Source organism: Schistocerca americana, chromosome 7 (assembly GCF_021461395.2).
Source record: "Schistocerca americana isolate TAMUIC-IGC-003095 chromosome 7, iqSchAmer2.1, whole genome shotgun sequence".
NCBI classification, from domain to species: domain Eukaryota; kingdom Metazoa; phylum Arthropoda; class Insecta; order Orthoptera; family Acrididae; genus Schistocerca; species Schistocerca americana.
This window is the reverse complement of record NC_060125.1, coordinates 475,104,274-475,131,426: the sequence shown is the minus strand read 5'-3', so window position 1 is coordinate 475,131,426 and position 27,153 is coordinate 475,104,274. Positions and strand designations below refer to the sequence as shown.

At 40.8% G+C, this 27,153-nt stretch overlaps 1 protein-coding gene across 1 annotated transcript in view; it reads right to left on the bottom strand.

Moving 5' to 3' along the window:
* The window catches only part of LOC124623025 (calpain-D-like), a 517,886-nt gene that overhangs the window by 90,825 nt on the left and 399,908 nt on the right, over positions 1-27,153 (bottom strand). The window contains 4 exon segments of the mRNA XM_047148816.1: positions 2,353-2,666; positions 10,079-11,574; positions 11,854-12,029; positions 23,718-24,067. Coding sequence (XP_047004772.1) covers positions 2,353-2,666; positions 10,079-11,574; positions 11,854-12,029; positions 23,718-24,067 — 2,336 coding nt within the window.

The window sequence follows — 27,153 nt, the reverse complement described above, 5'->3', positions numbered from 1 at the left end:
CTAAAAAATCACCCAATACAGAAACTCATAGAAAGAAAAACCTTAACCACATCATACTCACTTGCTGAGGTACCATATCAGATTCACTTGCTTATCATTATCATCACATAAAGGAATACTCAACACTACAAAATAACTGTCGGCCTCTAGGAAAGAGATTATGTGATGAAATTGAAGAATTTACAAGATATTTGGAATAGAGTGGAAACCTCATAATCTTGTGAAACTTGAATTCTTAAATAGAATGAAAAAATAGAACAGAATTAATTATGAATATTGCCTGGGAAAGGCAGACAGAGAAATTTATCTAGAACACTTTTGTAGGTTTCGGCTAGTGAAACCAAATTTCCTCTTAAAAAATAGTAAAAGGAGCAAGTATTTCCAATAAAGACTGCAAAATACAGGACATTCATCTCCATCATTATTCAAAATATTAAATAAAACGAAAAACCATATTCAGAGGTGAGATACTGATAAAAACAGAGGCTGTCAGAGGTTCAGCAAAGATAAGGAAATGCAGGAAATCAAGTAATACAATGGTAAATAAACAGCATACGTAATTTAAAAATGAATTCATCAAGGAGTGCAGAGAACCAAATTTAGAATAGATGCAACTGAAAAAGTAATGACACTGCATACAGTAACATTTAACATCACTTAAAAGAAGGGATGTTACAGGCTCTAATCCACACAAAGAATGATCACTTAATGGACACCAAGCCAGTGGGAAAGCTATATGAATAAATAAAACAGAATATTATAGTAGAGAAGAACAAAATTCGGTTCCCTTGGCACAGGGGCAACTAGAAGGAACTCCTTTTGCCAGGAAGTGTGATGCGATTTCTTCCTGCTGGTGATTGTCAGATGACTGTCGCATTGATGTTGGATTTGGGAAAAGATGAAGGATAGAGAAACTTAGTGCCAGTTTATAGCAAGTGGGGAAATGCTTATGAAGTATAGGGCATCCAGGAAGGAGCAGCAGTCATGATGTTATGTTAAAATAAATTGAAAGCAAATGGCAGGTGAGGATAAAATCTTCTCTAAATCAGTGAGGGGTCATACATTTCCAATGGATCAGCAAAGAATGATTAGGCTATTGTGATTTCTTTATAGCCTACAGGTCATGTGAAGTCAATAAAGCAAACTCTTTACAAACAGGTAATTTCTTTGATTTCTTCCATGTGTGTGAAAACATTTCAACAAATTACAGCATATTGCATTCCTTAGGTACTGGCTGGGTAGTTAAGACAATGATTAGGTTAAAAATTTAGTAATTGGATACACAGGGCTGAAGTGGTGACCATTGATCTCTCAGATTTTTCTGCAGAAAATGGGATCATGTCAGTTACGTCAAGCTGGCAGCAGTGTTAAACTGTGACTGTGAGCTACAGATAATCTCATTATTTAGTAATCAAGCAGCAGTAAAAAGAAGCTGCGTTGAAAACAAAACTAATACGATTTTCAATCTTACCAAGCCCACAGTGTTCACTTTTGTAAGCAAGCTGTTGAAATCAAGCTGTACAAAACAGTGTTCACCAGTTTTCTAGTCAATTTAAATTTTCATATCTGCAGCTGCAAATGTGCTCCATCCTTCCATCCATTCATTCAAAAACTCTGTTTGGCAAATCCCATCATGGAAGGAGTCATTCAGAGATGTGGAACAACCAAACTATACATTAACAGGCAGATGCAACCACTCTAGGCTACTTTCGTAAAGCACACTAAAAATAAAATGTAACTAGTTCTATTATTTATACTGATAATTATCACAGTTACTATGAGATACTTTGGAAAAAGTCTTTGGTCTTCATTTTACATTCTCAATAGATACATATAAAGAACACTTCAAACAATTACTTTATGCTCCCAGTGAGCATCCTGCCTATGAATAAAGGAAACTGTGCATTATGCTAAAATATTTTTGAACAAACTGAGGATATCATTTGATAACTTGAATGAACAAGCATTAACACATGAGAGCAGTTCTACTGCAGTTCACGAGTTTCTTCTAACACTGTAAGGCAGTCAATGGCAGAACTGTGGAATAATTGTTTGGTAACCACACAATCTTGAGCTTCAGAGATGGTCCCTGGCATTTGATAACATTTAACTTGGTCATAATTTGTGGTATCGTACAGGGTAGTGAACACCAATGAGATACTGAACAAATGCATTTGTAGAGGAGTACACTACCTGCAAGGACATTAATTTCAAACACTTTAGCTTTGCAGAATTTTTCACAATTTTTGTATGTTGCGGAAAGCATATAACCAAAACTTAGCTGAGACTCATCTGAATCTCACAGCTTTTTGAGAGATAAGAATGGCATGTTTTACATCAGCAGGCACTGACCTCTTTGCAATACTGGACAATACGCTCCCACTGCCGGAGAGCTTCCCGCTCTTCAATGTGACGCAGCTCCTCCATGAGCTCACTCGCCTGCTGCAGCACTGTGGGAGCTGGGCTTGATGCAGCTGCTGGCATCTTTGGTAGTTGGCTAGTGGAATTCAAGGGTGGGCCATGGCACATTTCACAAACCATTGCTCCAGCTCCATTCTCAAATGTACACTGAGGACACCGCCAGGATCCAATGACTGCAGGCGTCGAGGAAGGCACTACTGGTGAGAGATCAGGTGGTGTACGCAGTTTTGGGGTGATTCCAGAAACTGCATGAAAAAAAAAAGATTCAATTACAACTTATAGATGTTTCATTTTAGGTGAAAGGCTTCTGGAGATCATTTTAATTACATGAGCTTCTGCTCTGAAGTGATGACACCTAATGAATTATAAGTACACCTACTGCTTAATTATAGACCAGTTGTGATATTTGTATAACCAATATCAAGTAGATGTACTTGAACAGGTGCTGTATAAAGGTACTTCGAATTATGAAATGTAAAACACTAACAATGAAAAAAATTGGAAGTTAAATACAGTAATATACACTTATCAGCCAGAACATTATGACCACCTAACAGCCGGTATGTGTACCATTGGCTCAGACAACAGTGGTGATGCATCATGGCATGGAAAAAATGAGGCTTCGGTAGATCACTGGAAGGGAGGGAGTTGGTACCACATCTGCACATGCATGTCATCTAATTCCTTTAAATTCCAAGGAGGGAGGCAATGAGCTCTGATGCTACATTCAACCACATCCCAGATGTGTTTGATCAGGTTCAGATCTGGTGAGTTGGCAGGGCCAGCACATCAACTGGAACTCACCACTATGTTCCTCGAACCACTCCATCACACTCCTGGCCTTGTAATGTTGTGTATTATCTTGCTGAAAAATGCTACTACTGTCAGAAAACATGATCGTCCTGAAGGGGTGGATGTAGTCTGCAACCAACAAGTGCACGATACTCCTCTCCATCATGGTGCCTTGGACGAGCTCCACTAGACCCATGGACACCCATGTGAATTTTCCCCAGAGCATAATTGAATCACCATCAGCTTGTCTCCGTCCCACATTACAGGTATCAAGGAGCTGTTCAGCTGGAAGATGACACATTCACATCCTGCCATCAGCATGATGGAGAAGGTATCGGGATTCGTCAGACCAAGCAATGCTTTGCCACTGCACCAATGCCTAGTGCCATTGGTCGTGTGCCCATTTCAGTCATAGTTGCTGTTGTCATAGTGTTAACCATTGGCTCATTCATAGGTCGTCAGCTGAGGAGGGTTTGGACACACTTGTACTCTGCCCAGCATTAAAGTCTGATGTTAGTTCCACCATAGTTCGCCATCTGTCCTTTTTTACCAACCTGTCCAGCCTACGACATCTGACACCTCTAATGAGGGATGGCCGCCCAACCCCATGACGTCTAGATGTGGTTTCACCTTGGTTTCGCTACGTGTTGAAGACAGTCACCACAGGACTCCTTGAACACCCAACCCAACAAGTTATGCAGTTTCTGAAATGCTCATGCTGAGTCTCCAGGCCATCACAACCCGGCCTCGGTCAAACTCAAATTGTGCACCTTCCCCATTCTAAACACGGACAGCATGCTCACCAATACAACATGCAGCATGCATGTGTCTGACTAGCAATCATTCCTTGCCAGGTGCCATCACTTGGATGGGTTTACATTGGTAGTAGGTTGGTGGTCATGATGTACTGGCTAATCAATGTATGTTGACAAGCAAATATTTTCCTGCACTCCAAATGCCAACAAATCATATATTTAAACTATTAATTAATGTATAACTGTTGATACAAATTCTCTGCCATATAAGCACATAATGAAAATTTTGATAAAAGGATATCCAGTATCAAATTAATATCAAATAAAATCTAATTTGATACATAAAAAAAACTACTCACAAAGTTGCAGAAGGAAAACACACATGAGAAGGTACTGAAATTTGCAAGCTCCTTCTGGCAGAAGGGTTCAAGGGAAAGGAAGAAGGGTGAAGGAAAAGGACTAGTGAGGTCAAGGAAATGGGGAGAGTTTGGGAAAGTAGCCCAGATCCCTCGGGCAGGGAAGACTTACTAGATGGGATTAGAAGGCAAGTCTGATAAAAATTGATTATTTGCATTGATATACTATTAAATAAAGATAGAAGTAACTTCCTCTAACAAGACAGCAGCAGCGAATGAGACTACCATAGGTGACAAACCGCTGCCTTTCTGGAGCTTGATGTTGCTTTATCCAGCAGACAGGAGGAAAGGTTTGGACTAAGCTGAATCACAAAAACTGACTTGCTGATCCATATATGAACATCAAAATTGCGTACAAGAATGAAAGTAGGTGGAGATAATCAGTGCCATTTAGCACTCTCATTTGACTACAAAAACAAGCTCTTTTGCCCAAAATCTTGATGAAGGAATTCCAACTTAGTCAGCTTTGGCCATTTACAGCAGGAACACTCCTCAATAATTTTGGGAACCAATGAAACAGCAAGGAATGGAATGAGAAGAATTTACCAATGTCAAAAGAAATTTTGTGAAATGAAGATGCCATTTCATTTCCACTGCAGATAGTAATTAATCCTGTGTTGATGCTGACGATGGAGACCACACCAATTTTTAGAAACAATCAGTTATAGCAGCATCCAACAACAGATAATATTGGTGCTGCCACTGTGACTTCCCAAGAAGATATAATGACAGGTTGTAATGTAGTAATTCACACAGAGCCCATTCCTGGAAGATTTAGAGTGCATTCAATGTTGTTGTCTTTTTCTGGAATTAATAATGGAAATTATGGTTGGTAGTGGAAGAGCATGTATTCTCACAGCATACAACCTGATAAGAGGAAATATTTCAGAGTATTTTATTTGTTTGTACTCAATGAAGATCTTCAAAAACTGATACACAATTCATTTTGAACTGTTGCATGTAACTGGTCTTCACACAACCATTTCATGGAAGACAACAACACAGATAACTAGTGGCTTCCCTACAGATAAGACAGCCTTGATCTTTTTGGTTGGCAACAGAATTACTTCCAGCTTGTGCTTTTTTTAAAATTTCAGCGTAATAATGATGAAGTGAACTTGCCTTAACAGTAATGGTGCTACAGTTACAGGAACTACTACAATATACAGTCTGCCCTGATAGCTGAGTGGTCAGCATGACAGATTGCCGTCCTACGGGCCCGGGTTCAATTCCCGGCTGGGTCGGGGACTTTCTCCACTCAGGGACTGGGTGTTGTGCTGTCTTCACCACCATTTCATCCCCATCCAGTGTGCAGGTCACTCAATGTGGCGTTGAATGTAATAAGACCTGCACCAAGGCGGCCGGACTTGCCCCTCAAGGGGCCTCCCAGCCAATGACACCAAACGCTCATTTCCATTTCCACTACAATATACAAGTGTTCTTGACAAATCTCAATTTATACCAATTGCTGTTCAGGTGTTGTCAGTCTTACTAGAAAGCATTTGTATTTTGTAAATGGTTATTCCTTGCTTGGCAGTTCTCTCTGTAACGATGGCAGGTGTGTTGGTTATCTACTCATTCACTACAGTATGATGCTGTTTTCACTTGGAGGCAATACTTTTTACAACTTAATTTGTCCATGCAATTCATAGATTTACTGCATAGTGTGAAAACTACAATAAAATAACAGGTAACTCTCAATTTATAGTCCTCTGAATCACAGTTGTTTAACAGTGGGTAGTTTAATGCGTAAGCTTACATGTGTACATAATCATAGCATGTTTGAAACAAAGAGAAGGATGGCTTTAGGGTTCATAATACTCTCTCCCATCAGTGTTTGTGCATGCTATAATATGGTTCAACAATGTATGACTGCGAGCGCCATTTGCATCATGTTAAGAGTATTTTCAGTGATGATTGGAGATTGAGAGATTTCAGTCCGTCTATGGATGTTCGATCTGGGTAGCTTTTATTGGACTGCAGTTATAAACATATTGTCTTCATCAAATGGATCGAGTTCTGATTAATATGACTGCTTTAACACTGCAGTTCTTCTTGACCATATACTTCAGTGCTCTCTATCATTTGGGGCTGGTCTTCAACCACCAGTCACCAGTATTATTGCTCTTCACTTATGATGTTTCACTGTTATGCCTGCACATGCCATCTTTTATCTTGAACACTATCACTGTGTAAGTGTAGCTAGGGCAACAATCTATGGTGTACCTGCTTTAATCAATTATGCTTCAAAAATATCTTCTTGTTGAAAGGCAGAGAGTTTACCTATGCCTACATTTAGCCAGTTACACAGAAAAAGTGTGAAAGTTATCTAATTCTGCAGATTAATGTTCGTCACAGAAATAAAACAGTGTCAGAGATGATTAGAGCTCAGATTTTAACGTAATATCAACACTCAAAATACGCACATATTTATGTAATAAATATGGGTAAAATATGTTATAAAATGTATAATATACCTAAACTATTTTATTACCAGGTACATATTTAACATAACACAACTTCTTAATTATGCCATAGTGTACTAAATCATTTTCATATTCACTTAAACATGTACCTCAAATACAAAAAGAAAATTAAGAAGATACATTTTACGTTGCTTAATTTTTTCAGTTTGAAGGCCTATACTGTGCTAATAATAGAAAATTATTTTCAGTCATGTCTGTCTGCTAATAATAGAAAATTATTTTTGGTCACATCTGTTTAATAAATTTCCATCTTCCTTTAATTACTAAGCTACCTTACTTTACTCCACTGAGGATATTGCAGATAGTAGGAAATTTCAAGTAGCCTGGATTTCTTGTCTAAACAGCATGAAATTCATTCAATATGTATCCTCTGTCCAGTACCACATCTAAGGTCAGTCAGCCTGCATTTGACATTCTCAACACTTTCCAACCATTTCTGTAAAATCGACACAATAGATTCTAATTCTGTGATGCTTCTCACAAGGAAGAGCATTTATGGTTTCATTGTCAGGTTCAGAGAAAGTATTTTATGTCTCTCATGCTGAAACTGAAGAGTCCCTCTGAAATAAATCAATTAACAATTTTACCATTTCAAAATTTTCATTATAAAAAGTGACAGCTCCAATCCCTGTTAAGTACTCCTTGTTAGGACAGGCTGAGGCACCACCAGTACTTTTGTAGAAATTGGCAATATTCAAGCTCTTGAAGCTAGTTTCACAAAATGTTTGCAGCATACATAGCAGAGCACATGGAAAAATTCATTTGTTGAATTTGGAGTCTCGCATCTGTGTCAATAACATCAACTTCTTAGACAATTGCACTCCTTTGTTCTTTGTGTGCATATCACTACATAAATTTGCTAAAATTGAGTTAGTCAGTTAGTTCATGGCTCAACATAGAACAATCTCTGTATTGGTAGTAAAAGTTTCATCCTTTATAACCCAAGACCTTAACTTAGACAACAGTTTTGATGCAACAGGAAGCATCATGAACACAAGCAGTTGTGGACTCTTCAGTACTACTTAGAAAACTTTTCTTGAGTCCTAATTCTGAATCAGTAGCAATCACCAGTAGTGCAAAATCTTAATGCTAGAAATCTTTTGTCTGCCCCACTGCTGATCTCGACAGACCTTTAAGCACCTTTACTAAACATAGTAATGGCTAATACAGTACTCCACCCAGTAGTGTTACTGTATCTGCTTTGCTCCTGAGAAATGAAATTTGAATCTTAGAAAATGAAGTAGAAGCTTGCCCTCCATAATTCAACTCCAAGTGCAATTAACCACTTTGTATTGCCCTTGAATGTGATTTTTAGAGATAATTTTCTTCCTGTCTTCATCTTTCATGTTAGGTCAGATTCGAAATTTTTCTACGGGGATGGTCTGCTAAGAGTGTGGGGAAATATGAAGAAGGCTAAAAAGGCAATAATATGAGTATATAATTTTATGTAGCATGAAGATGTAACACATAAAAATTGTAATTATAGTGAAATACGTAAAAGATGAAATGATAAAATGAAATACAGGGTGATTCAAAAAGAATACCACAACTTTAAAAATGTGTATTTAATGAAAGAAACATAATATAACCTTCTGTTATACATCATTACAAAGAGTATTTAAAAAGGTTTTTTTTTTCACTCAAACACAAGTTCAGAGATGTTCAATATGGCCCCTTCCAGACACACGAGCAATATCAACCTGATACTCCAACTCGTTCCACACTCTCTGTAGCATATCAGGCATAACAGTTTGGATAGCTGCTGTTATTTCTCGTTTCAAATCATCAATGGTGGCTGGGAGAGGTGGCCGAAACACCATATTCTTAACATATCCCCATAAGAAAAAATCGCAGGGGGTAAGATCAGGGCTTCTTGGAGGCCAGTGATGATGTGCTCTGTCACGGGCTGCCTGGCGGCCGATCCATCGCCTCAGGTAGTTGACGTTCAGGTAGTTACGGACAGATAAGTGCCAATGTGGTGGCGTTCCGTCCTGCTGAAATATGAATTGTTGTGCTTCTTGTTCGAGCTGAGGGAACAGCCAATTCTCTAACATCTCCAGATACTGTAGTCCAGTTACAGTAGCACCTTCGAAGAAAAAGGGACCAAAAACTTTATTGGCTGAAATGGCGAACAAATGTACAACTAAATGAAACTTTATGGCTCCCTTAATTCGCTGACAGATAGTGCTTAGCTCTGCCTTTTGTCGTTGCAGAGTTTTAAATTCCTAAAGTTGTGGTATTCTTTTTGAATCACCCTGTATATCAACAGTGGTGATATAATTTGTGAACATTTACACTTTTCATGTGCATGGCAGTGAAGTGAAAGAATATATAGATAAAAATCTGGGCTCATGATGCAAGAATGATGAGTGTTACCACCTCACAAAGATACCATATTTCAGATCAAAGGTGCAGCCCTTACTCAAATAATGAATACATTTGCTCGAGGAGAAAAAGAGGAAACGAGAAAGAAAGAAAGAAATTCAGAAAGAAAGAAAGAAATAAAACATCAAACCTCATTCTTCACTAACTTGTCTTCACCTATCTCACAGTTTTAACCTCAATGCAAAAATTAAGGTCTACAGTAAAATATAAAAGGATGTAAATCAACCTCATACAAACTGCAGTCATGTCTGCATTACAACTTTTATATTCTGGTCCCAGAAATGACTTGACCATATGCCAGCATATGAAAGAGAGGGAACTTTGAAGATAAAGAATTAAATATAACAACCCACTTTCCACTCTTATAAATTACCGGCATTTTGGGAATTAGAAACATTGTTGAAGTTATGCAATAATGCTGATAGTAAAATAAATGTTTAGCTATGTTTTGAATGTATTTTTGAGTTTTCCTGCTCATATATATGGTAACTTACACAGTGAAGCACAAACTTACAGTGATCAACAAGTAGTACACCTAAAGGCTAAATGTATAAAAATATTTAAAAGAACGTAATGACATGTTGCCGTTTTGGATTTCCACCTTAGCATATTTATTTTCTTCCACTATTCATTTGGTTATTATGAAAATATTCACAATACAAAGAAACCATTTCCTCGTAAAAGATTTACTTTTCCGTTATAAAAATTAAAATGAACAAAAATGTCATGCATTAAATGTTTGATTTTAAACATTTTTCTTCACTTAGGATATTAAATGTAGTCACAAGAATTATTAAATTTAAATTATACAATTTTTACTAACCACTGCGGCGTGGAGCAGCAGCAGCAGCTGGTGACCCATTGATGCGCGATGAGCTGGCCCGGCGCTGAGCAGGTCGCTGCTTTGGAATGGCACCGCTGCTTCCAGAGCGAGCGCCCACCACCTGCCGATGTGACTGGCGAGGGGAAGGACTGCGTGGAGTCACACTGGGCTTTGGAACTTCCAGAAGTTTCTTTGTTGTTTCACAAACTTTACACACCTGAAGGCTCAATGGGTTTTTCAGTGTACACTGTCCACATGACCAAAACTCCCCCTTCCTCAGGGTCTTGTCTTCTACAGTACTAATACTGCGCAGTTTTGAGCCACCACACACAACACACGCATTATCAGCACCTGAGTTCACTAATGTACATTTTTTACACGTCCATTCCTGGTCCCTAACACTATTAGCACTAAAGCCTTCTCCAGGCAAAAATTGGAAGTCATCTTCCAAGTCCTGTTCCAAGGTAGCTAATGTTGGTGTCAACCCTGGAACTGGTAATTGCATGAGATCACCATTAGTTAGGATTTCCAGTTCCTCAGATTCTTGAGATCCCTCCTTTTTGGTTGGCGTGTATCGAACACTATCTTTGGTCACAGTTATGAGACTAGGTTCAGTAAGGGAAGGAGGGGAACGCACTGAATTACATATATCACAGCTATCAGACCAAAGAGGATTGTATGTATATGAGCACTTTGTACACGTCCACATGCGATCAAATGAACTACCACTCAGGCTAGAATTTTCTGAAGAAGCTGTTGACGATGATGAGGAATTTTGGCCAAGGGAGTTTTGGATGGTGTGCACAGGTGATGATACAGCAGGAGAAACAATATTGCCATTGGACACCTTGCTATGGTCCACATCAGCACCAGAGCCATTTGATGGCGATCTTCCAGGTATATTCTTTATTGTTTTCCTTGGAAGCACTAAGTTTGTACGGACAGGTTGGAGATGCTGAGTTGTTATAGGGTCAGAGATTCCAATGTATGAGTATCTTGTAACAGATCTATTTAAATTTTGTTGCTGCTGCAGCTGCAGATTCAGATTGACTGTTGACTGCAAGGCATAGTTGCCCTGTGTATCCATTTCAATCATGCTCCGGCGGTTGGCAATAGCTCGGCTACTTTGTAGTTCACTTCCTGTTGAGTGCACTTCAGAAAAGGATCTGCGATAAACTGGTTTAGGCCAAACATCACTGAGCAGTGAACTTATTTCATTATTATTTTCCAGGTGAGAAGAATTTCTCACATAATGAGTGTCTTGGGGTGTTGATGATGCACCAAATAACAACGAAAAATCACATTTTTTAAGCCCAGGTGCACTGGCCTCTGTAACAGACTGCCAGTCAGGAACAGTTATAGTGACACCATTCCTCGGCAGTGTACCTGATGATGTTGCTGAAAGACTGCTGGAGAAATCCAGTGGGGTATTGAGTTTACGTGGTGTTTCACACACCTCACAACGATCAGCACTATGAGAGTTGTGAAGTGTGCACCTTCAAAAGAAAACAAGAATAGAGAGTAATAAATGAATGTGTCACGGTAGTATTAAATTCATTCTCATAAAATTAGTATTCAGTTAAAGGCTAAAAGAATTACATTCTAACTCAAAGAGGATCCTCATCTGCAAGCTCAAAATCATCCCACTTATATATACGAAACTAAGATAAAGAGGAAACGCGACTTAAATCTGAGAAATGTAATTACATGCAAACCAACTTAAAACTAGAACTGAAATTTAAATAAACCCATAAAACTAATTGACATTTCCAAACCTTTGACAAACCCATGTTGTAGTAGCTTCCTGTATTTTAGCTGGTGACTGACTGTTTCTTGCATCAATTTTTTCATTAGTGCTGACACCAAGGCAATGTGGTCGGGCTTTCCAGGCTGCTGCATCAAGCAACATGCGCTGAACCATTGGAGATTCACGTGGTGATGATCGACTAACCTGTAAATAATATATTAATACTTAACAGAAATCATAAAATTTTAACCAAAACAAAAAACAGAATAACCAATTTCTTCCTTCATAACTATGAGTAAATTGTTTTCTCCCACTGTGTTCCTTTTTTTAATGTCCTCAGACCTAATGCACCTGTTCCTCACAGTCCTTAGCTTGCTTTCAAATATTGCCACTAATTATTTTATCTACTTGTCCTCCAACAAGTTTTGTTAGCTGTATAATAATATATTGCAATCTCTAAAATTGGCTTCCCAGGTATGTATTTAATTTTCATATTAATTTATAGCTGCATTATAGCCCACATAGTATTTCTGTAACAACTGACCAACTAACAGAAAATTAGACAAGAGTTCATTACAGATAGAACAGCAGTGGTTGTCTCAACTTTATGTATAAATGGATAATTAATATAATTTTAACATTATTAGCAATGGAACAAAGGAGAACTTACAAGAAAAGTCAAATGAAGAAGAAGGTATGCACATAAATGGAAACAAGGCCTCCTACAATCAGTACAAGATGCCGAAAGTAGTTACAATGTTGAGAAAATATTGCCACAGGAATGTCTGATTACACATTGACAATAAAACACTAATAGACATAAAGAAACAAATGGAAACATGAAAGTAGCATAAAATATAACTACAGACATAATTCATCAAAGTGTAGTTGTACTAAAGAAAGTTAAGGAGCACCATAATCTTCTAACTACAAGAGAAATGAACTGAGCCAAATTCAAGAAAGGAGATGACACAGTTAAGTTAATACTGAAATGCTCATGCTGAGAGATGCAAATAGGAATGTGACTCTCCTGAGAATGAGAATGTTTGACTACATGTACAACACATCAGTCATTTCAATCAAAATAACCAGGTTTTGAAAATATAATGTAATTGAGTGAATAAAAAAGCCATACACCACACACCAGCAGCAGGAGAAAATATATATAAAGGTTAAGTAAATGTGCAAGCTATCAGAACCAGTGGCTCCTTTTTTCAGCAGAAGGGGTGAAAGGCAAGGTAGACAGATTAAGGAAAAGAACTGGTGAGGTTTAGGAAATGAGGAGAGTTCAAAAAAGTTGCCCAGACCCCAGGTCAGGGGAGACTTATCAGACAGGATGAGAAGGAAAGACAAACTGTTTGGTACTGCAACAGATGAGATTTGAAAACCTGAGAGCTTAAAGGTAAAAGATAGGATAATAAGCAAAACAGAGACTACTGACAAAACATTGTGCAAGAGTTAATAACAGCAGAAAACTAAGTGCACTGCATGTGGTACAGGTGGATGGTGCAGAAAAATAGGCAGTTCAGATAACAAAAGATATAGAAAACTAAAAGAAGTGAAGAAAGAAATAGTTAATGAGAAGAAATGCTGAGACCGAAGGAATTAACGTAAATTAAGGCCAGGTGATTGTCAAGAACTATCAACATATTGTAATGCCAGTTCCCACCTATGGAGTTCTGAGAAACTGGTGTTTGGGGGGGGGGGGGGGGAGGAAGGGAATCCAGATGATACATGTGGTGAAACAGGCAACAGGGTCACGACTGTCATGTTGTAGAGCACACACTGCAGCCAGTATACACTCTCTTATCTGTGTCTGTTCATCCTAACAGACAACTTCGTGGCAGTCATAACAATGTAAAAGGACAAACAGCTGGTACATGAAATGTGGCTCTACCTTTGATAGTACATGTTTTACCAGTTACAGGGCTGATATAGGTGGTGGTAGGAGGGTGCATCATAGGGCAAGTGTTATAGTGGTGATGATCACAGAGTAGGAGCCATGGAGTAGTGCACAGGTGCATAAAAGCATGGGCTCTGATCAAGATATTGCAGAGATTGGGCAAGGGGCAGGGGAGTGGGGGGGGGGGGGGGGGGGGGTATGTTAGAAGGGGGCTCCAAAAAGGTATTCTACATATGGTGTGCAAAATGTTGGACAGGATGAACCTCAGTTCAGAGCATAATTTTAGGAACTCATAGCCTTATCGAAGCAGGGCGTGGCAGCATGGGAAATCTGCTTCTGAGTTAGACTGATGGGATAGCTAGATCCAGTGAAGGCTGAGGTGCAAGTGGTGGTGTTTTGCTGTAAAGAGTCTGCATCTGAACAAACATGTTTGCCCTAAATGCCAAGGCTGTATGGGAAGGAACATTTGTCATGGAAAGGATGGCACCTGCCAAAATGCAAGTACTGTTGTCCCTTGTAGGTTTAATATAAACAAAATTGTGTAGCTGTCCATTGGTGAGGATGAGGTCAACACCAATGAAAGTGGCATGGGACTTTGAATAGGACCATGTGAAATTTAATTGGGAGAATGTATCTAAAGAGATTCCTAAAATTAAAGATTCCAAAAATTAGAAATTCCAAAAATTTTAACAGGTCAGCCTCACCATGAGCCCATATGCCAAAGATATCATCAATGTATTTAAATCAAACCAGGGACTGAAGGCTTTCCAGGAAAGCCCCCCATCCAAGAGACCCACGAAAAAGTTGTCATAGGAAGGAGGTATCCTGGTTCCCATGGCCATGACCTCTGATTTGTTTGTATGGCAGCTGCTCAAAGGTAAAGTAGATATCGATAAATATAAAGCTGATTAAAGTGAGCAAGGCGGACATCATGGGTTTGGAGTCAGTTGGACACTGGTTGAGGTAATGTTCAGCAGCAGAGAGACCATGTACATGGGGGATGATCGTATGGAGTACGTAGGGTGGGGTTGGGGGGGGGGGGGGGGGCAGGGGATAAGCAAGGTGTGTGACAGGAGTGAGGCAGGCACAGATTTCAGATGATCTAGGAAATGGCTGGTCTCTTTAATAGAGAAGGGAAGTATTTGTACTGTAGGTTGCAGGTGTTAATTCACTAAAGCAGATGCATGTTCAGCTGGTGCTTTGAAGCCAGCAACTATGGGACAGTTTGGATGATTGAGTTTTTGGATCTTATGAAGAAGATTAAAGATTTGGGTGTATGGTTTGGTGGTGTATGAAGTTCTATGGACTGTGGTGTTAGTCCGTGTGAGGGGTCTGAGGTGTTAAGAAGGTACTGTAGTCAGTTTGTATCACAGGGATGGGATCTTGATAGTAGGTGTCATACATACAGGTGTCAGACAGTTGTAGTGTATACCATCGCTTTCATACTCCCATCAATCAGGTACTGCAGTGATAGATCCCACTGGAAGGATAATGATGCAGTCATCAATTTTTAGGGGATGAAGAGCCTTGAGTTCTACAGAGGACAGGTTATGGTCATGTTGTAGGGATCTGTAGGATGTTAAGAATTCTTCAAAGGCTTGTAAAGGGGTGGTTCTGAGGCAGTGGTGGTGGATCAAGTTGGGATAATGTTCAGAACAGTTCAACGCAGTGTTCAGTGCCAAGTTTGATGTTGGAGAGATTTGGGATTGTGATGCAAAGTGATATTTCCAGTTGTCATTATGTATGAAGGAAAGTAGGTCCTTCACCAAAGCAAGTTGAGGGCTGAAAGTGAGACACTTGGATAATACAAATAATTCAGGAGGGGACACTACCTTAATGAGAGGTTAAGAACACTGCATTGTTGTGGCTGATTCTTGTGTTCATGAGTTACTGATGCTGGGTCCATCCTGACTGATATTTTGCCCGCTACACCTAGAATAGATTTTTGAGCCCCTACCCCTCACCCCTGCCCAATTTCTGCAATATCCTGGTCTTTTTGCACCTATTCGCTACACTATGGCTCTTACCCCTGTGACTGTCACCACTCTAAGACTTGCCTTATGCACCCTCCTACCACCACCTGTATCAGTCTTGTAACTGGCAAAACATATACTATCAAAGGGAGAGCCACATGTGAAATGACACATTAAGTGGACCAGCTGTTATGTAAACACTGTTTGGTCTTATCAGTCAGGATGAACAAAGACAGACATAGAGCGTATACTGGCAATGCACAACATCCTGTTGCAGATTGTGCTCTACAACATGACATTCATGACATTGGTGCCTGCTTTGCCACACATGCCATCAAGATTCCTCCCTTGCCACCAGTTTCTGAGAATTCCATAGGTGGTAACTGGCATTACATTCAGTACTTCATCTCAACTTCAGCATTGTTCTGTGGTACCACATTTCAAAATCATCTATTCTTTTCCTATCTGAACTTTGCATCTCTTCCTATCTGAACTTTGTACTGTCCATTTTTCATTTCCATACAAGGCTGCACTACAGAATTACGATATCACTGGCAAAACTCAAAGACTTTATTTCTTCTCCCTGAACTTTAATTCCTTTTCCTCATATCTACTTACAATACTTCACAGTTTGCTCAATCTACATACTGAATAGCATCAAGGATGGGCTACAATCCTGTCACACCCCCTTTGCAACTACTGACTCTTTCATGTCTTTTAACTCATAACTGCAGTCTTGTTTCTGCACATGTTACAGACAACATTTCACCACCTGTATTTTATTCTTGCTACCTTCATTGTCAAATGCTGTCTCTAAATCTTCAAATGATATAGGTGTAGGTTAGCCTTCTTTAAATGTATCTTCTACATCAAAGCATCAATGTTTGCCTCACATCTTCGTACATTTCCTCCAGAACCAAAACTGACCTTGTCTGAAGACAGGCCATACCAGTCTTCTCACTCTCGTGTATAATAATTTGTGTTAGTTCTTTTCAGACATTAGTTATCTTCTTTGGAATTTGAATTGTTATAGCCTTCTTGAAGTCTGAGGGTATGTCTTTCATTTCTCATACATCTTGCATACCAGACAGAATAATTTTGTCACAGCTGGTTTTTCCAAGGATCTCAATAAATATGAGTCAACCTTGTCTACATCATCATAGGTTCTTCAGTATTCTGTCAAATTCTTCTCAGAGTATCATGTTTCCCATCTCTTTTTCATCTACTTTTTTCCCTTCCCATAATACTGTCTTCATTCCCCTTGTACAGCCATTGTGTATCTTCTTCCCATGTTTCAGTTTTCCATCGTTGCTTTGCATTGGCTTCATGTCTGGTCTCTTAATAGTCATTCACGTGGTTCTCATTTTTTCCTGATGTCTCTTTAATTTTCCTATAAGTAGCTCATCTAATATTTTTCATAGTCTGCAATTCTCCTCCATCTATTTCTCCTTTGCCATTTTGCGCATGTCTGTATCCCCTTTTGCCTGCTTCATTTACTGCATTTTTGTATTTCCTATATTCATCAACAAAGTTCAGTATCTCGTGTGTTGCCCACAGATTTCTCCTGGGCCTTGTCTTTAGCAGAGTTCTTCCCCTGCTGACTTTAGTATTGCATCTATCAAAGCTACCCATTTCTCATCTGTTGTATTATTTCCTGCAGTTTCGATCAATTATTGCCGAATACTCCATATGAAATGCTATGACAATCTTATACTCTTCTGACTTATCCACATTCCTTTCCTTCATTTCTGACTACTCAGAAGTAATTTATTCATTTTCAATCTGCAGTTTTTAGAATTTCTTCTGTCATTCTGTATTTATACTCATGGAGAAAAAAAGGCACCAAAAAATCAAAAGAAATCTGTTGTGATTTCTCATGTAAGGAAGGCCACATTTTTATGTAAGTTCTGCTTAAGAAATGTCTTGTACAACAGATGGAACTTTACTAATTGGGAGGAATACAAATCTGAGGAGTTTGTAGTCACAGCAAAATTTCATAACTGTCATGTGGTAATCTAGGTCTATTGTTGTTCATTTGGACTCTGACAGTAGTACACTTCCTGAACTGTGGTAATACTCTGGCTCTTTTTATGCCAACATGACAGAACTCCTAGTCACACAGCAAAGACCACTGCAACATGGTTCAAAGAAAATTAGGAGCATTTTGTGAAGTTATATGTTACGTAGTGTAACAACACACCCAGATATGAGTACATAAGGCAGATCATACATGATGTGGGGTGCAGCAATTACACTGAAGTGAAAAGGATGCTGGAAAGTGACAGGAATGGAGTTGATGACCAGAATAATGTCTTTTGTGAATGGTAGTTAATTGTTGTTGATGATGACCTAATTATCCAAAAACCTGTTCACAGACATATATTGATATAACAGAACATAATTTGTTTAATCCATTAAATTTAAGGCATGCAGTCATGCAAATTTAATCTCTTCTATTGACATTTTGGCAGTGAATCTTCCAGCTTTTCTCAGAGTACACCAAGAGACCGAAAACAGTACCAAGAGCACTTTATATTCTCCACCACAGTGGTACTGTGCATGCAAGTTGGCTTCAGAGATGCTGATCAATCGTAGAGTGGTTTCAGACAAAGGATTCCTTCACGTTGAATGCAAACACCTGAAGACCATCTTCAAAGCAAATGGATATTTCTAGCAACAGATTCATAGGGCATTGCCCATTAAATGAAGGATGCAGATGTGTGATCAGGAATACAGTGACGACACTTACAAGTCAACTGCATTCCTGCCTTAGGTGAGTCCTCTCACCTCAAAGGTAGGCCAGATCCTCGAACAATACAGTGTCAAAATGGTCTTCCATCATCTGACAAAGATGTACGGTCCACTAGGTGCTGTCAGGGTTGACTTGCTGCTACAGAAGGCAGGGGTATCAGATTCCTTGTGAGAGTTGTAGCAGTTTGTGTATTGGCCATTCAACATGAAATGCTCATGAGAGTTGCATCTAACACCAATGGTATATGTACTTGGTATAACCAAATAAATCAGCAGTGGCAAAACACTGCATAGATATCTCCACTCTATGGACTATACCAGCATGAAGATTTTACCTGCCACTGTGTCATTTTAGGACTCTTGTGTTTTGCAGAAAATGTGGAAATTTAATTACCTTATAATTTAATAAATCATGACAGTGGTTTTAATTTGGAAAAGTCATTGACTCTGATCCTTATTAAAGTCAATAAATTGCAGAGAAGGTGTCATGGTGTTGCCACCAATGAATAAACATTGAGGAAGGACTTGATCATCTGAACATTTCTCTAGATACCTCATGGGGCATGCATCTGCACAGTATAGCTCTCTGCCACTGGGGTGAATTATAGTGTCATTTAAGTCCTATAACACCATGCATTCTACCTCACTTTCTGCATCTGACTCCCTCCTCCTAGCATCTGACTCCCTCCTCCTACACATGTCCTCTACCAGTTGATAAAATTCCTCCTTTTCTTTGAATTGGTTGAATATCTTTGAAAATCCTATACATCCCACTAATTTGACAACCATAACCCAATTGTTTACTCAATCCTCTCCAATTCAGAGAAGCTGCCATGCCTGTACCAACATGTCCCAGCCTGCCTCCATCTACTCACCCTCCATATCCTATCCCAAGGCAACTTCATCCAACAGATTCTGCCCTTCAGAGCCAGTAATCTGCTGGTCAAGGTACGCACCCTACTAGCTACAGCCCTCATCGCTATATCCTATCCTAAGAACAATGATCCAACATTTCTCACAGCCTCCAAACCCGACTTCACTCTTTCCTGTTCTGGTCTCCATTTATACCTCCTACTTCCCTGACCAATATTTTTGAGCCATCCTTACTTACTTACCTACTTTTTTCCTACCCAAATGGCTGCTATTGGGAGCTGACCTCAAGGGACTTGCTGCATGTATCACTATGACCATCTTATCACCACCCAAACCATCACTATCTTTTATAGAAAATCATCAAAAGGGGTCATTTTACTATCTGCAGAGATTATGAGTCACTACAGATATATTGTTCGTTGAGGAAAATGGTCTCAACACTTGAGTCATTCTCAATAGCCCATATTATTTCTTAGCCAATGGCTGCATCAGTATGTAGTAGGGAATGTGCATCTTCTCATGTTTCCTACTAGAGGACTCACTCAGTCCTTTGGAAAAAAACTTGAGGAAGAGCACACTTATAGTACATGCTCAGACAGCCATCAGCTAAGAATTTATATGGGCTGCTGAGAATGATTCAAGTGCTGAAACTGGTTTAGCCATTAAACAACACATGTGAGCCCTGACTGATAACATCTGTAGTCAAATTTAGTGGAATCATTGATGCTCTATGGTGAGAACTTGGGAAATATAAACATTGTTATTGTATTTTAAATCCATTACAGGGGTTTAACTGTAAGAAAACTGACTGGAGAGCAGAGCAACAGAACATGGTTGCTGCCAGCCCCCAACGTGTGGTTTGGCAGAAGAAAGTAACAATAAAGAAAAATATATCTCCAAAACTAATTTCCTTTCTGCAGTGGAGTATGCATTAATTTGAAACTTCCTGGCAGGTTAAAAATGTGCACTGCATCAGGACTCAAACCCAGGGCCTTTGCTTTTTGCTGGCAAGTGCTATAATGACTGAATTAACCAAGCACGACTCACAGCAAAGATCCTAAGTTTGAGTCCTGGATTGGCACACAGTTTTAATCTACCAGGACTTTTCCAATCAGTGCACACTCCTCTGCAGAGTAAGAATTCATTCAAGAAACCACCCCCCCCCCTCCCCCCAAGCTGTGGCTAAGCAATGCCTGTGCCATGTCCTTTCTTCCAAATGTGCTAGCCTCACAAGGTATGAAGCAGAATTTCCATGAAGTTCAGAGACTAGACGATGAGATACTGGCAAAAGTAAAGCTGAGTGTATGTCATGAGTCATGCTTGGATATCTCAGATGGTTGATCAGTTGCCCACACAAGGCAAAGGTGCCAGACATGTCTGAAAGAACAGATATCATGTGGAATCTGCAGCTGTGATACATATTATGCAAAATTGAAGCTGGAGGGGGCAGAAAAAAGGAAAGACAAGAAGCTAATGATAGCAGCTGCATCAAGACTGAATGCAGAATTGGTGTCAATGAGTGAAAATGTGTGCCAGACCAGAACTCGAATCCAGGATCTTCTGCTTACTACATAGCTGCGTTAACCACTGTGCCATGCAGACACAGTGTTTATTGCAAATGTGGAGACTATCTCAACATGCTCCCTTGCTAACCCACACTTCCACTTTGCATCACCTATCCTCAACCTATCAACAAAAGCAAAATGAGGAACATTGAATGTAGTCGAATTAAGTCGGGTGATGCTGAGGGAATTAGATTAGGAAATGAGACATTTAAAGTAGGAAAGGAGTTTTGCTATTTGGGGAGCAAAATAACTGATGATGGTCAGAGTAGAGAGGATATAAAATGTAGACTGGCAATGGCAAGGAAAGCGTTTCTGAAGAAGAGGAATTTGTTAACATCGAGTATAGATTTAAGTGTCAGGAAGTCATTTCCGAAAGTATTTGTATGGAGTGTAGCCATGTATGGAAGTGAAACATGGACGATAAAGAGTTTGGACAAGAAGAGAATAGAAGCTTTCGAAATGTGGTGCTACAGAAGAATGCTGACGATTAGATGGGTAGATCACGTAACTAATGAGGAGGTATTGAATAGAATTGGGGAGAAGAGGAGTTTGTGGCACAACTTGACAAGAAGAAGGGACCGGTTGGTAGGGCATGTTCTGAGGCATCAAGGGATCACAAATTTAGCATTGGAGGGCAGCGTGGAGGGTAAAAATCATAGAGGGAGACCAAGAAATGAATACACTAAACAGATTCAGAAGGATGTAGGTTGCAGTAGGTACTGGGAGATGAAGAAGCTTGCACAGGATAGAGTAGCATGGAGAGTTGCATCAAAGCAGTCTCAGGACTGAAGACCAAAACAACAACAACATCCTCAGTCCTTGTCGATGTCCTCCGCGCTTGCTGATTTTAAATACCCACCGAGAGCGAATGTAATTGTGAATTTGTGCTGAAGTTTGTGGATTCATTTCCCATTGAGGCAAATCAATTATATGAATGTGTGATGTCTGTTCTTTCAGACATGTCTGAAGGAGCAGACACCACACATCCATATAACTACTGAAGAATATGTCCGAAACAACAGGCACCACGCATTCATATAACTAATTTGCTTCAATGGGCAATAAATTCACAACCTTCACTGTGGATGCACAATTATGTTTGACCACTGGTGGGAATCTAAAACCGGCGCATGTGGAGGACAATGACGGAGACTGCAGATAGGTGGTACTAGGTGGAAGGGTGAGTCGACCGGAGAGCATGCTGAGATAGGTTGTGCATTTGCGATAGACACTGTCTGTGTATCATCATCATCAGTTTCCAGAATGAGATTTTCACTCTGCAGCGGAGTGTGCGCTGATATGAAACTTCCTGGCAGATTAAAACTGTGTGCCCGACCGAGACTCGAACTCGGGACCTTTGCCTTTCGCGGGCAAGTGCTCTACCAAGTCTGGAAGGTAGGAGACGAGGTACTGGCAGAAGTAAAGCTGTGAGTACTGGGCGTGAGTCGTGCTTCGGTAGCTCAGTTGGTAGAGCACTTGCCCGCGAAAGGCAAAGGTCCCGAGTTCGAGTCTCGGTCGGGCACACAGTTTTAATCTGCCAGGAAGTTTCATCATCATCAGTTATCTGCTATATTAGCAGGTCCTTTGCCTCTCCATTTTCTGCGATCCATTGCTTCAGGAAGTTTCATCATCATCAGTTATCTGCTATATTAGCAGGTCCTTTGCCTCTCCATTTTCTGCGATCCATTGCTTCCTTCTTAAGCCTGCTGTATGTTGTACCGTCCATCATGTCATCCAGTATCTGGAATCTCTTCCTTCCTTGCATCTTTTTCCCTTCTACATAACCTTCTAAAACTGTTTTTATCAGTCTGTCATTCTTTCTCAATATATGCCCAATCCAATTTCTTTTTCTTCTCTTTATTACATCTAGTAACTGTCTTTTCTCTCGCACTCTTCTCAGTACGTCTTCATTTTTTACTCTGTCCATCCAACTTATTCTTTCCATCCTCCGCCATGCCCAGATCTCAAAAGCCTCCACCTTTCTCTGTCTTTTTTCCTCGTAGTCCCTGTTTCAGTGCCATATAGAAGAACACTCCATACAAGACATTTTATGAGTCTCTTTCTGAGTTCTCTGTCCAGACCGCTGCAGAAGATTCTCCTTTTCTTATAAAACGCCTCTTTTGCCAATGCTATCCTTGTTTTAATTTCTGTGGTGCACTTCCAGTCGGTGTCTATCCTGCTTCCAAGATGCTTAAAATTTTGCACCTGTTCTAGTATTTCTCCATTCAGCATAATTTTTATTTCCTTATTTCCTCCTAGTGCCAATACTTTTGTTTTATTTGTGTTAATTTTCATTCCATATTTTTTTCCGTTAGTTGCAATGGTGTCCACTAAATCCTGTAATTCTTTTTCCCCTGTGGCTAGAAGGACCATGTCATCAGCAAACCTCAAACATCCTACTGTTCTTCCTCCAATTTCTACTCCTTTGTCATCTAATGAGCAATGGTCAATTGTATTTTCCAAGTAGAGGTTGAAAAGAGTAGGTGATAGCATCCTTGTCTTACTCCTCTTCCTAGTCTATCTATAAACACTGTCTGTGTAGTGCAGTAGTTAATGTAACTGCCTAGTACACGAGAGATCCCGGATTCGAGTTGTTCTCCGGCACATATTTTCACTCATCGCTGCTGATTCCGCATAAAGTCTTGATGCAGCTGACATCAATAGTTCCTTCCCTTCCCTTTCCTTTCTCCCTCCTTCCCCCCCCCCCCCCCCCCCTCCCTTCACCTTGAATTTACATACTCAGGAAACTGTCCTACCAAGATGTGTCGGAAGATTCCACTAACGTGAGAAAAGTTTTGTCTCGGGAAAGAGATAAGAAGATACTGACCTTAGACTTGACACGCTCGTAAACAGAGCTGTAGTGCCTCTTGGGCGAGCGCTGCTGCTGGCAGGAGTCATCCTTGGGCGCCGGTGACCTGGGGACGGGCGAGGAGACGGGGGTCGGGGTGGGGTGGGGGGCGGAGTCTGCGGCAGATACGTCAGCAGCCAGCGCTGGCGCTGCGAGATGCTGCTGTTGCTGTTGTTGCTGCTCGGGGTCTCGGCAGCCGCAGACGGCGCAGCGCGAGCTGACGCTCACGTTGTAGAAGCGGCACTGGCCGCAGGGCCACGCGTGCTGCAGGCTGGGTGCGCTCGCAGGCCGCTGCTCGCCGCCTCCGTCCAGCGAGCCGCCCTCGCAACCTGCCCACAAGCAAGCACCGACTTCTGCACTCCGACCACTATCACCACAACTTTCATCTACATCTACGCACTCCAAGCGCCCTTATTGGTGTTTGGCGGAGGGTGCTTTTTATCACTGCCACTCCCACAATTTATTGTTCCACTGCCGAAAGGAGTGCGCGAAAACTATTGTAGCTAAGCCTGCGTGTTAGCTCGATACTTCATAATTTTCCTTTCACGGTCTTTACAGGATTTGGTGGACACCATTGCAGCCAACGGAAAAAAATATGGAATGAAAATTAACACAAATAAAACAAAAGTATTGGCACTAGGAGGGAATAACGAAATAAAAATTATGCTGAATGGAGAAATACTAGAACAGGTGCAAAATTTTAAGTATCTTGGAAGCAGGATAGACAACGACTGGAAGTGCACCACAGAAATTAAAACAAGGATAGCATGGCAAAAGAGGCGTTTTATAAGAAAAGGAGAATCTTCTGCACTGGTCTGGACAGAGAACTCAGAAAGAGACTCGTAAAATGTCTTGTATGGAGTATTCTATATGGCGCTGAAACATGGACTATGAGGAAAAAAGACAGAGAAAGGCTTTTTAAATCTTGACATGGCGGAGGATGGAAAGAGTAAGTTGGATGGACAGAGTAAAAAATGAAGACGTACTGAGAATAGTGGGAGAGAAAAGACACTTATTAGATGTAATAAAGAGAAGAAAAAGAAATTGGATTGGGCATGTATTAAGAAAGAATGACGGACTGATAAAAACAGTTTTAGAAGGTTATGTAGAAGGGAAAAGGAAGCGAGGAAGGAAGAGATTTCAGATACTGGATGACATGATGGACGGTACAACATACAGCAGCCTTAGGAAGGAAGCAATGGATCGCAGAAAATGGAGAGGCAAAGGACCTGCTAATATAGCAGATAACTGATGATGATGACGTGAGGTATACAATACGGACAGAAGTGAAAAAATTCGTGGGATACCTCCTAATATCTTGTCGGACCTCCTTTTGTGTGGTGTAATGCAGCAACTCGACGTGGCATGGACACAAAAATTCGTTAAAAGTCCCCTGCAGAAATATTGTGTCATGCTGCCTCTATAGCTGTCCGTCATAGCGAAGGTGTCCGCCCCGGTAGCTGAATGGTCAGCGTGACGGATTGTCAAACCTCTGGGCCCGGGTTCGATTCCCGGCTGGGTCGAGTAACTTTCTCCGCCCAGGGACTGGGTATTGTGCTGTCCTCATCGACTGGAGGTCGGCGAAGTGGCGTCAAATTGAAAGACCGGCGAACGGTCTGACCGACGGGGGGCCCTAGCCATACGATTAAATAAAAATAGCGAAGGTGTTGCCAGTGCAGCTGGCTGATGTGGCCGAGCGGTTCTAGGCGCTTCAGTCTGGAACCGCGCGACCGCTACGGTCGCAGGTTCGAATCCTGCCTCGGGCATGGATGTGTGTGATGTCCTTATGTTAGTTCGGTTTAAGTAGTTCTAAGTTCTAGGGGACTGATGACCTCAGATATTACGTCCCATAGTGCTCAGAGTCATTGGAACCATCTGTTGCCGGTACAGGATTTTGTGCACCAACTGTGCTCTCGATTATGTCCCATAAATGTTCAATGGGATTCATGTCGGGCGATCTGGGTGGCCCAATCATTTGCTCAAATTGTCCGGAATGTTCTTCAAACCAATCGTGAACAATTTTGGCTCAGTGACAACTCCACCGTTGTTTGGGAACATGAAGTCCACGAATGGCTACAAATGGTCTCCAGGTAGCTGAATATAATCATTTCCAGTCAAGGGTCCTTGGCTTCGTGGGGTCTGTGCCACACTTGAACCTTGCCATCAGCTCTCAACAACTGAAAGCGGTGCTCGTCTGACTACGGCCCTGTTTGGCAGCCGTCTAGGGTCCAACCGATATGGTCACGAGCGCAGGAGAGGCACTGCAGGAGACGTCGTGCTGTTAGCAAAGGCACTCGCGTCGGTTGTCCCACTAACGCCAAATGTCGCCGCGCTGTTCTAACGGATGCGTCAGTCGTAGGTCCCACAACCACTGATTCTCTGTTAATACTGACAACTCTACACAAACGCCGCTGCTCTCGACCGTCAAGTGAAGGCCGTCGGCCACTGCGATGTCCGTGGTGAGAGGTAATGCCTGAAATGTGGCATTCTGGGCACACTTTTGGCACTGTTGCTCTCGTAATAGGCAATTCCCAAACGATTTCCGAAATGGAATGTCCCACTAGCTCCAAGTACCATTCTGCGTTCAAAGTCTGTCATACGGCCATAATCGCGTCGGAAACCTTTTAAAACGAATCGCCTTAGCACAAATGACATCTTCGCCATGGCACAGCTCTTTTATACCTTGAGTACGCGATACTACCGCCATCCGTATACGTGCATATCGCTATCCCAGGACTTTTATCACTTCAGTGTATACCATATGATCAGAAGTGTCTGGGTATCTCTACAAAATGCGGAATTAAGCCCTAGATGTCACAAGAGGCGGACGCCCCAGCGTCAAAGCAGGCCGTACAGTCAGTAGAGAAACTGTTGTGACCAGACGAAACTACTTTCGTCTGGCCATAACTGTGTGTTCCATCATTGCTCTGGGAGAAGGCTCATTAAACTAGAACACATGAAATATTACAAGGTGTGCAACTTCGCTTCCACCGTTTGCCGATAGGTGGCGACAACGGTAAGTAGCGGTCGAAAGAAAAAGATCACAAACGGTAGGCAGTTAGCGTGGACCTCGGTCAACATAACCTCATTAAAACAGTAGTCGATTTATGTCTGTATCATAAAGTTGCTCTTGATTGAAAATGTCAGTTAAGGGGCCTAATTCTCGTCATTTGGGGGAGGTGTTACTGTTTTGTTTGAATATTAAGAAAACACCGACTGAGTCTCATCGAATGCTCTCAAGTACGTATGGTAAGGATGCTATTAGTGAAAGAACGTGTCGTGAGTGGTTTCAACGCTTCAAGAACGATGATTTTAACGTTGCACACCGGCATAGTGGTGGAAGAGAGAATGTTTACAAAGATGCAAAATTGGAGACATTGCTGAGTGAAGACTCGCGTCAAACTCAAGAAGAATG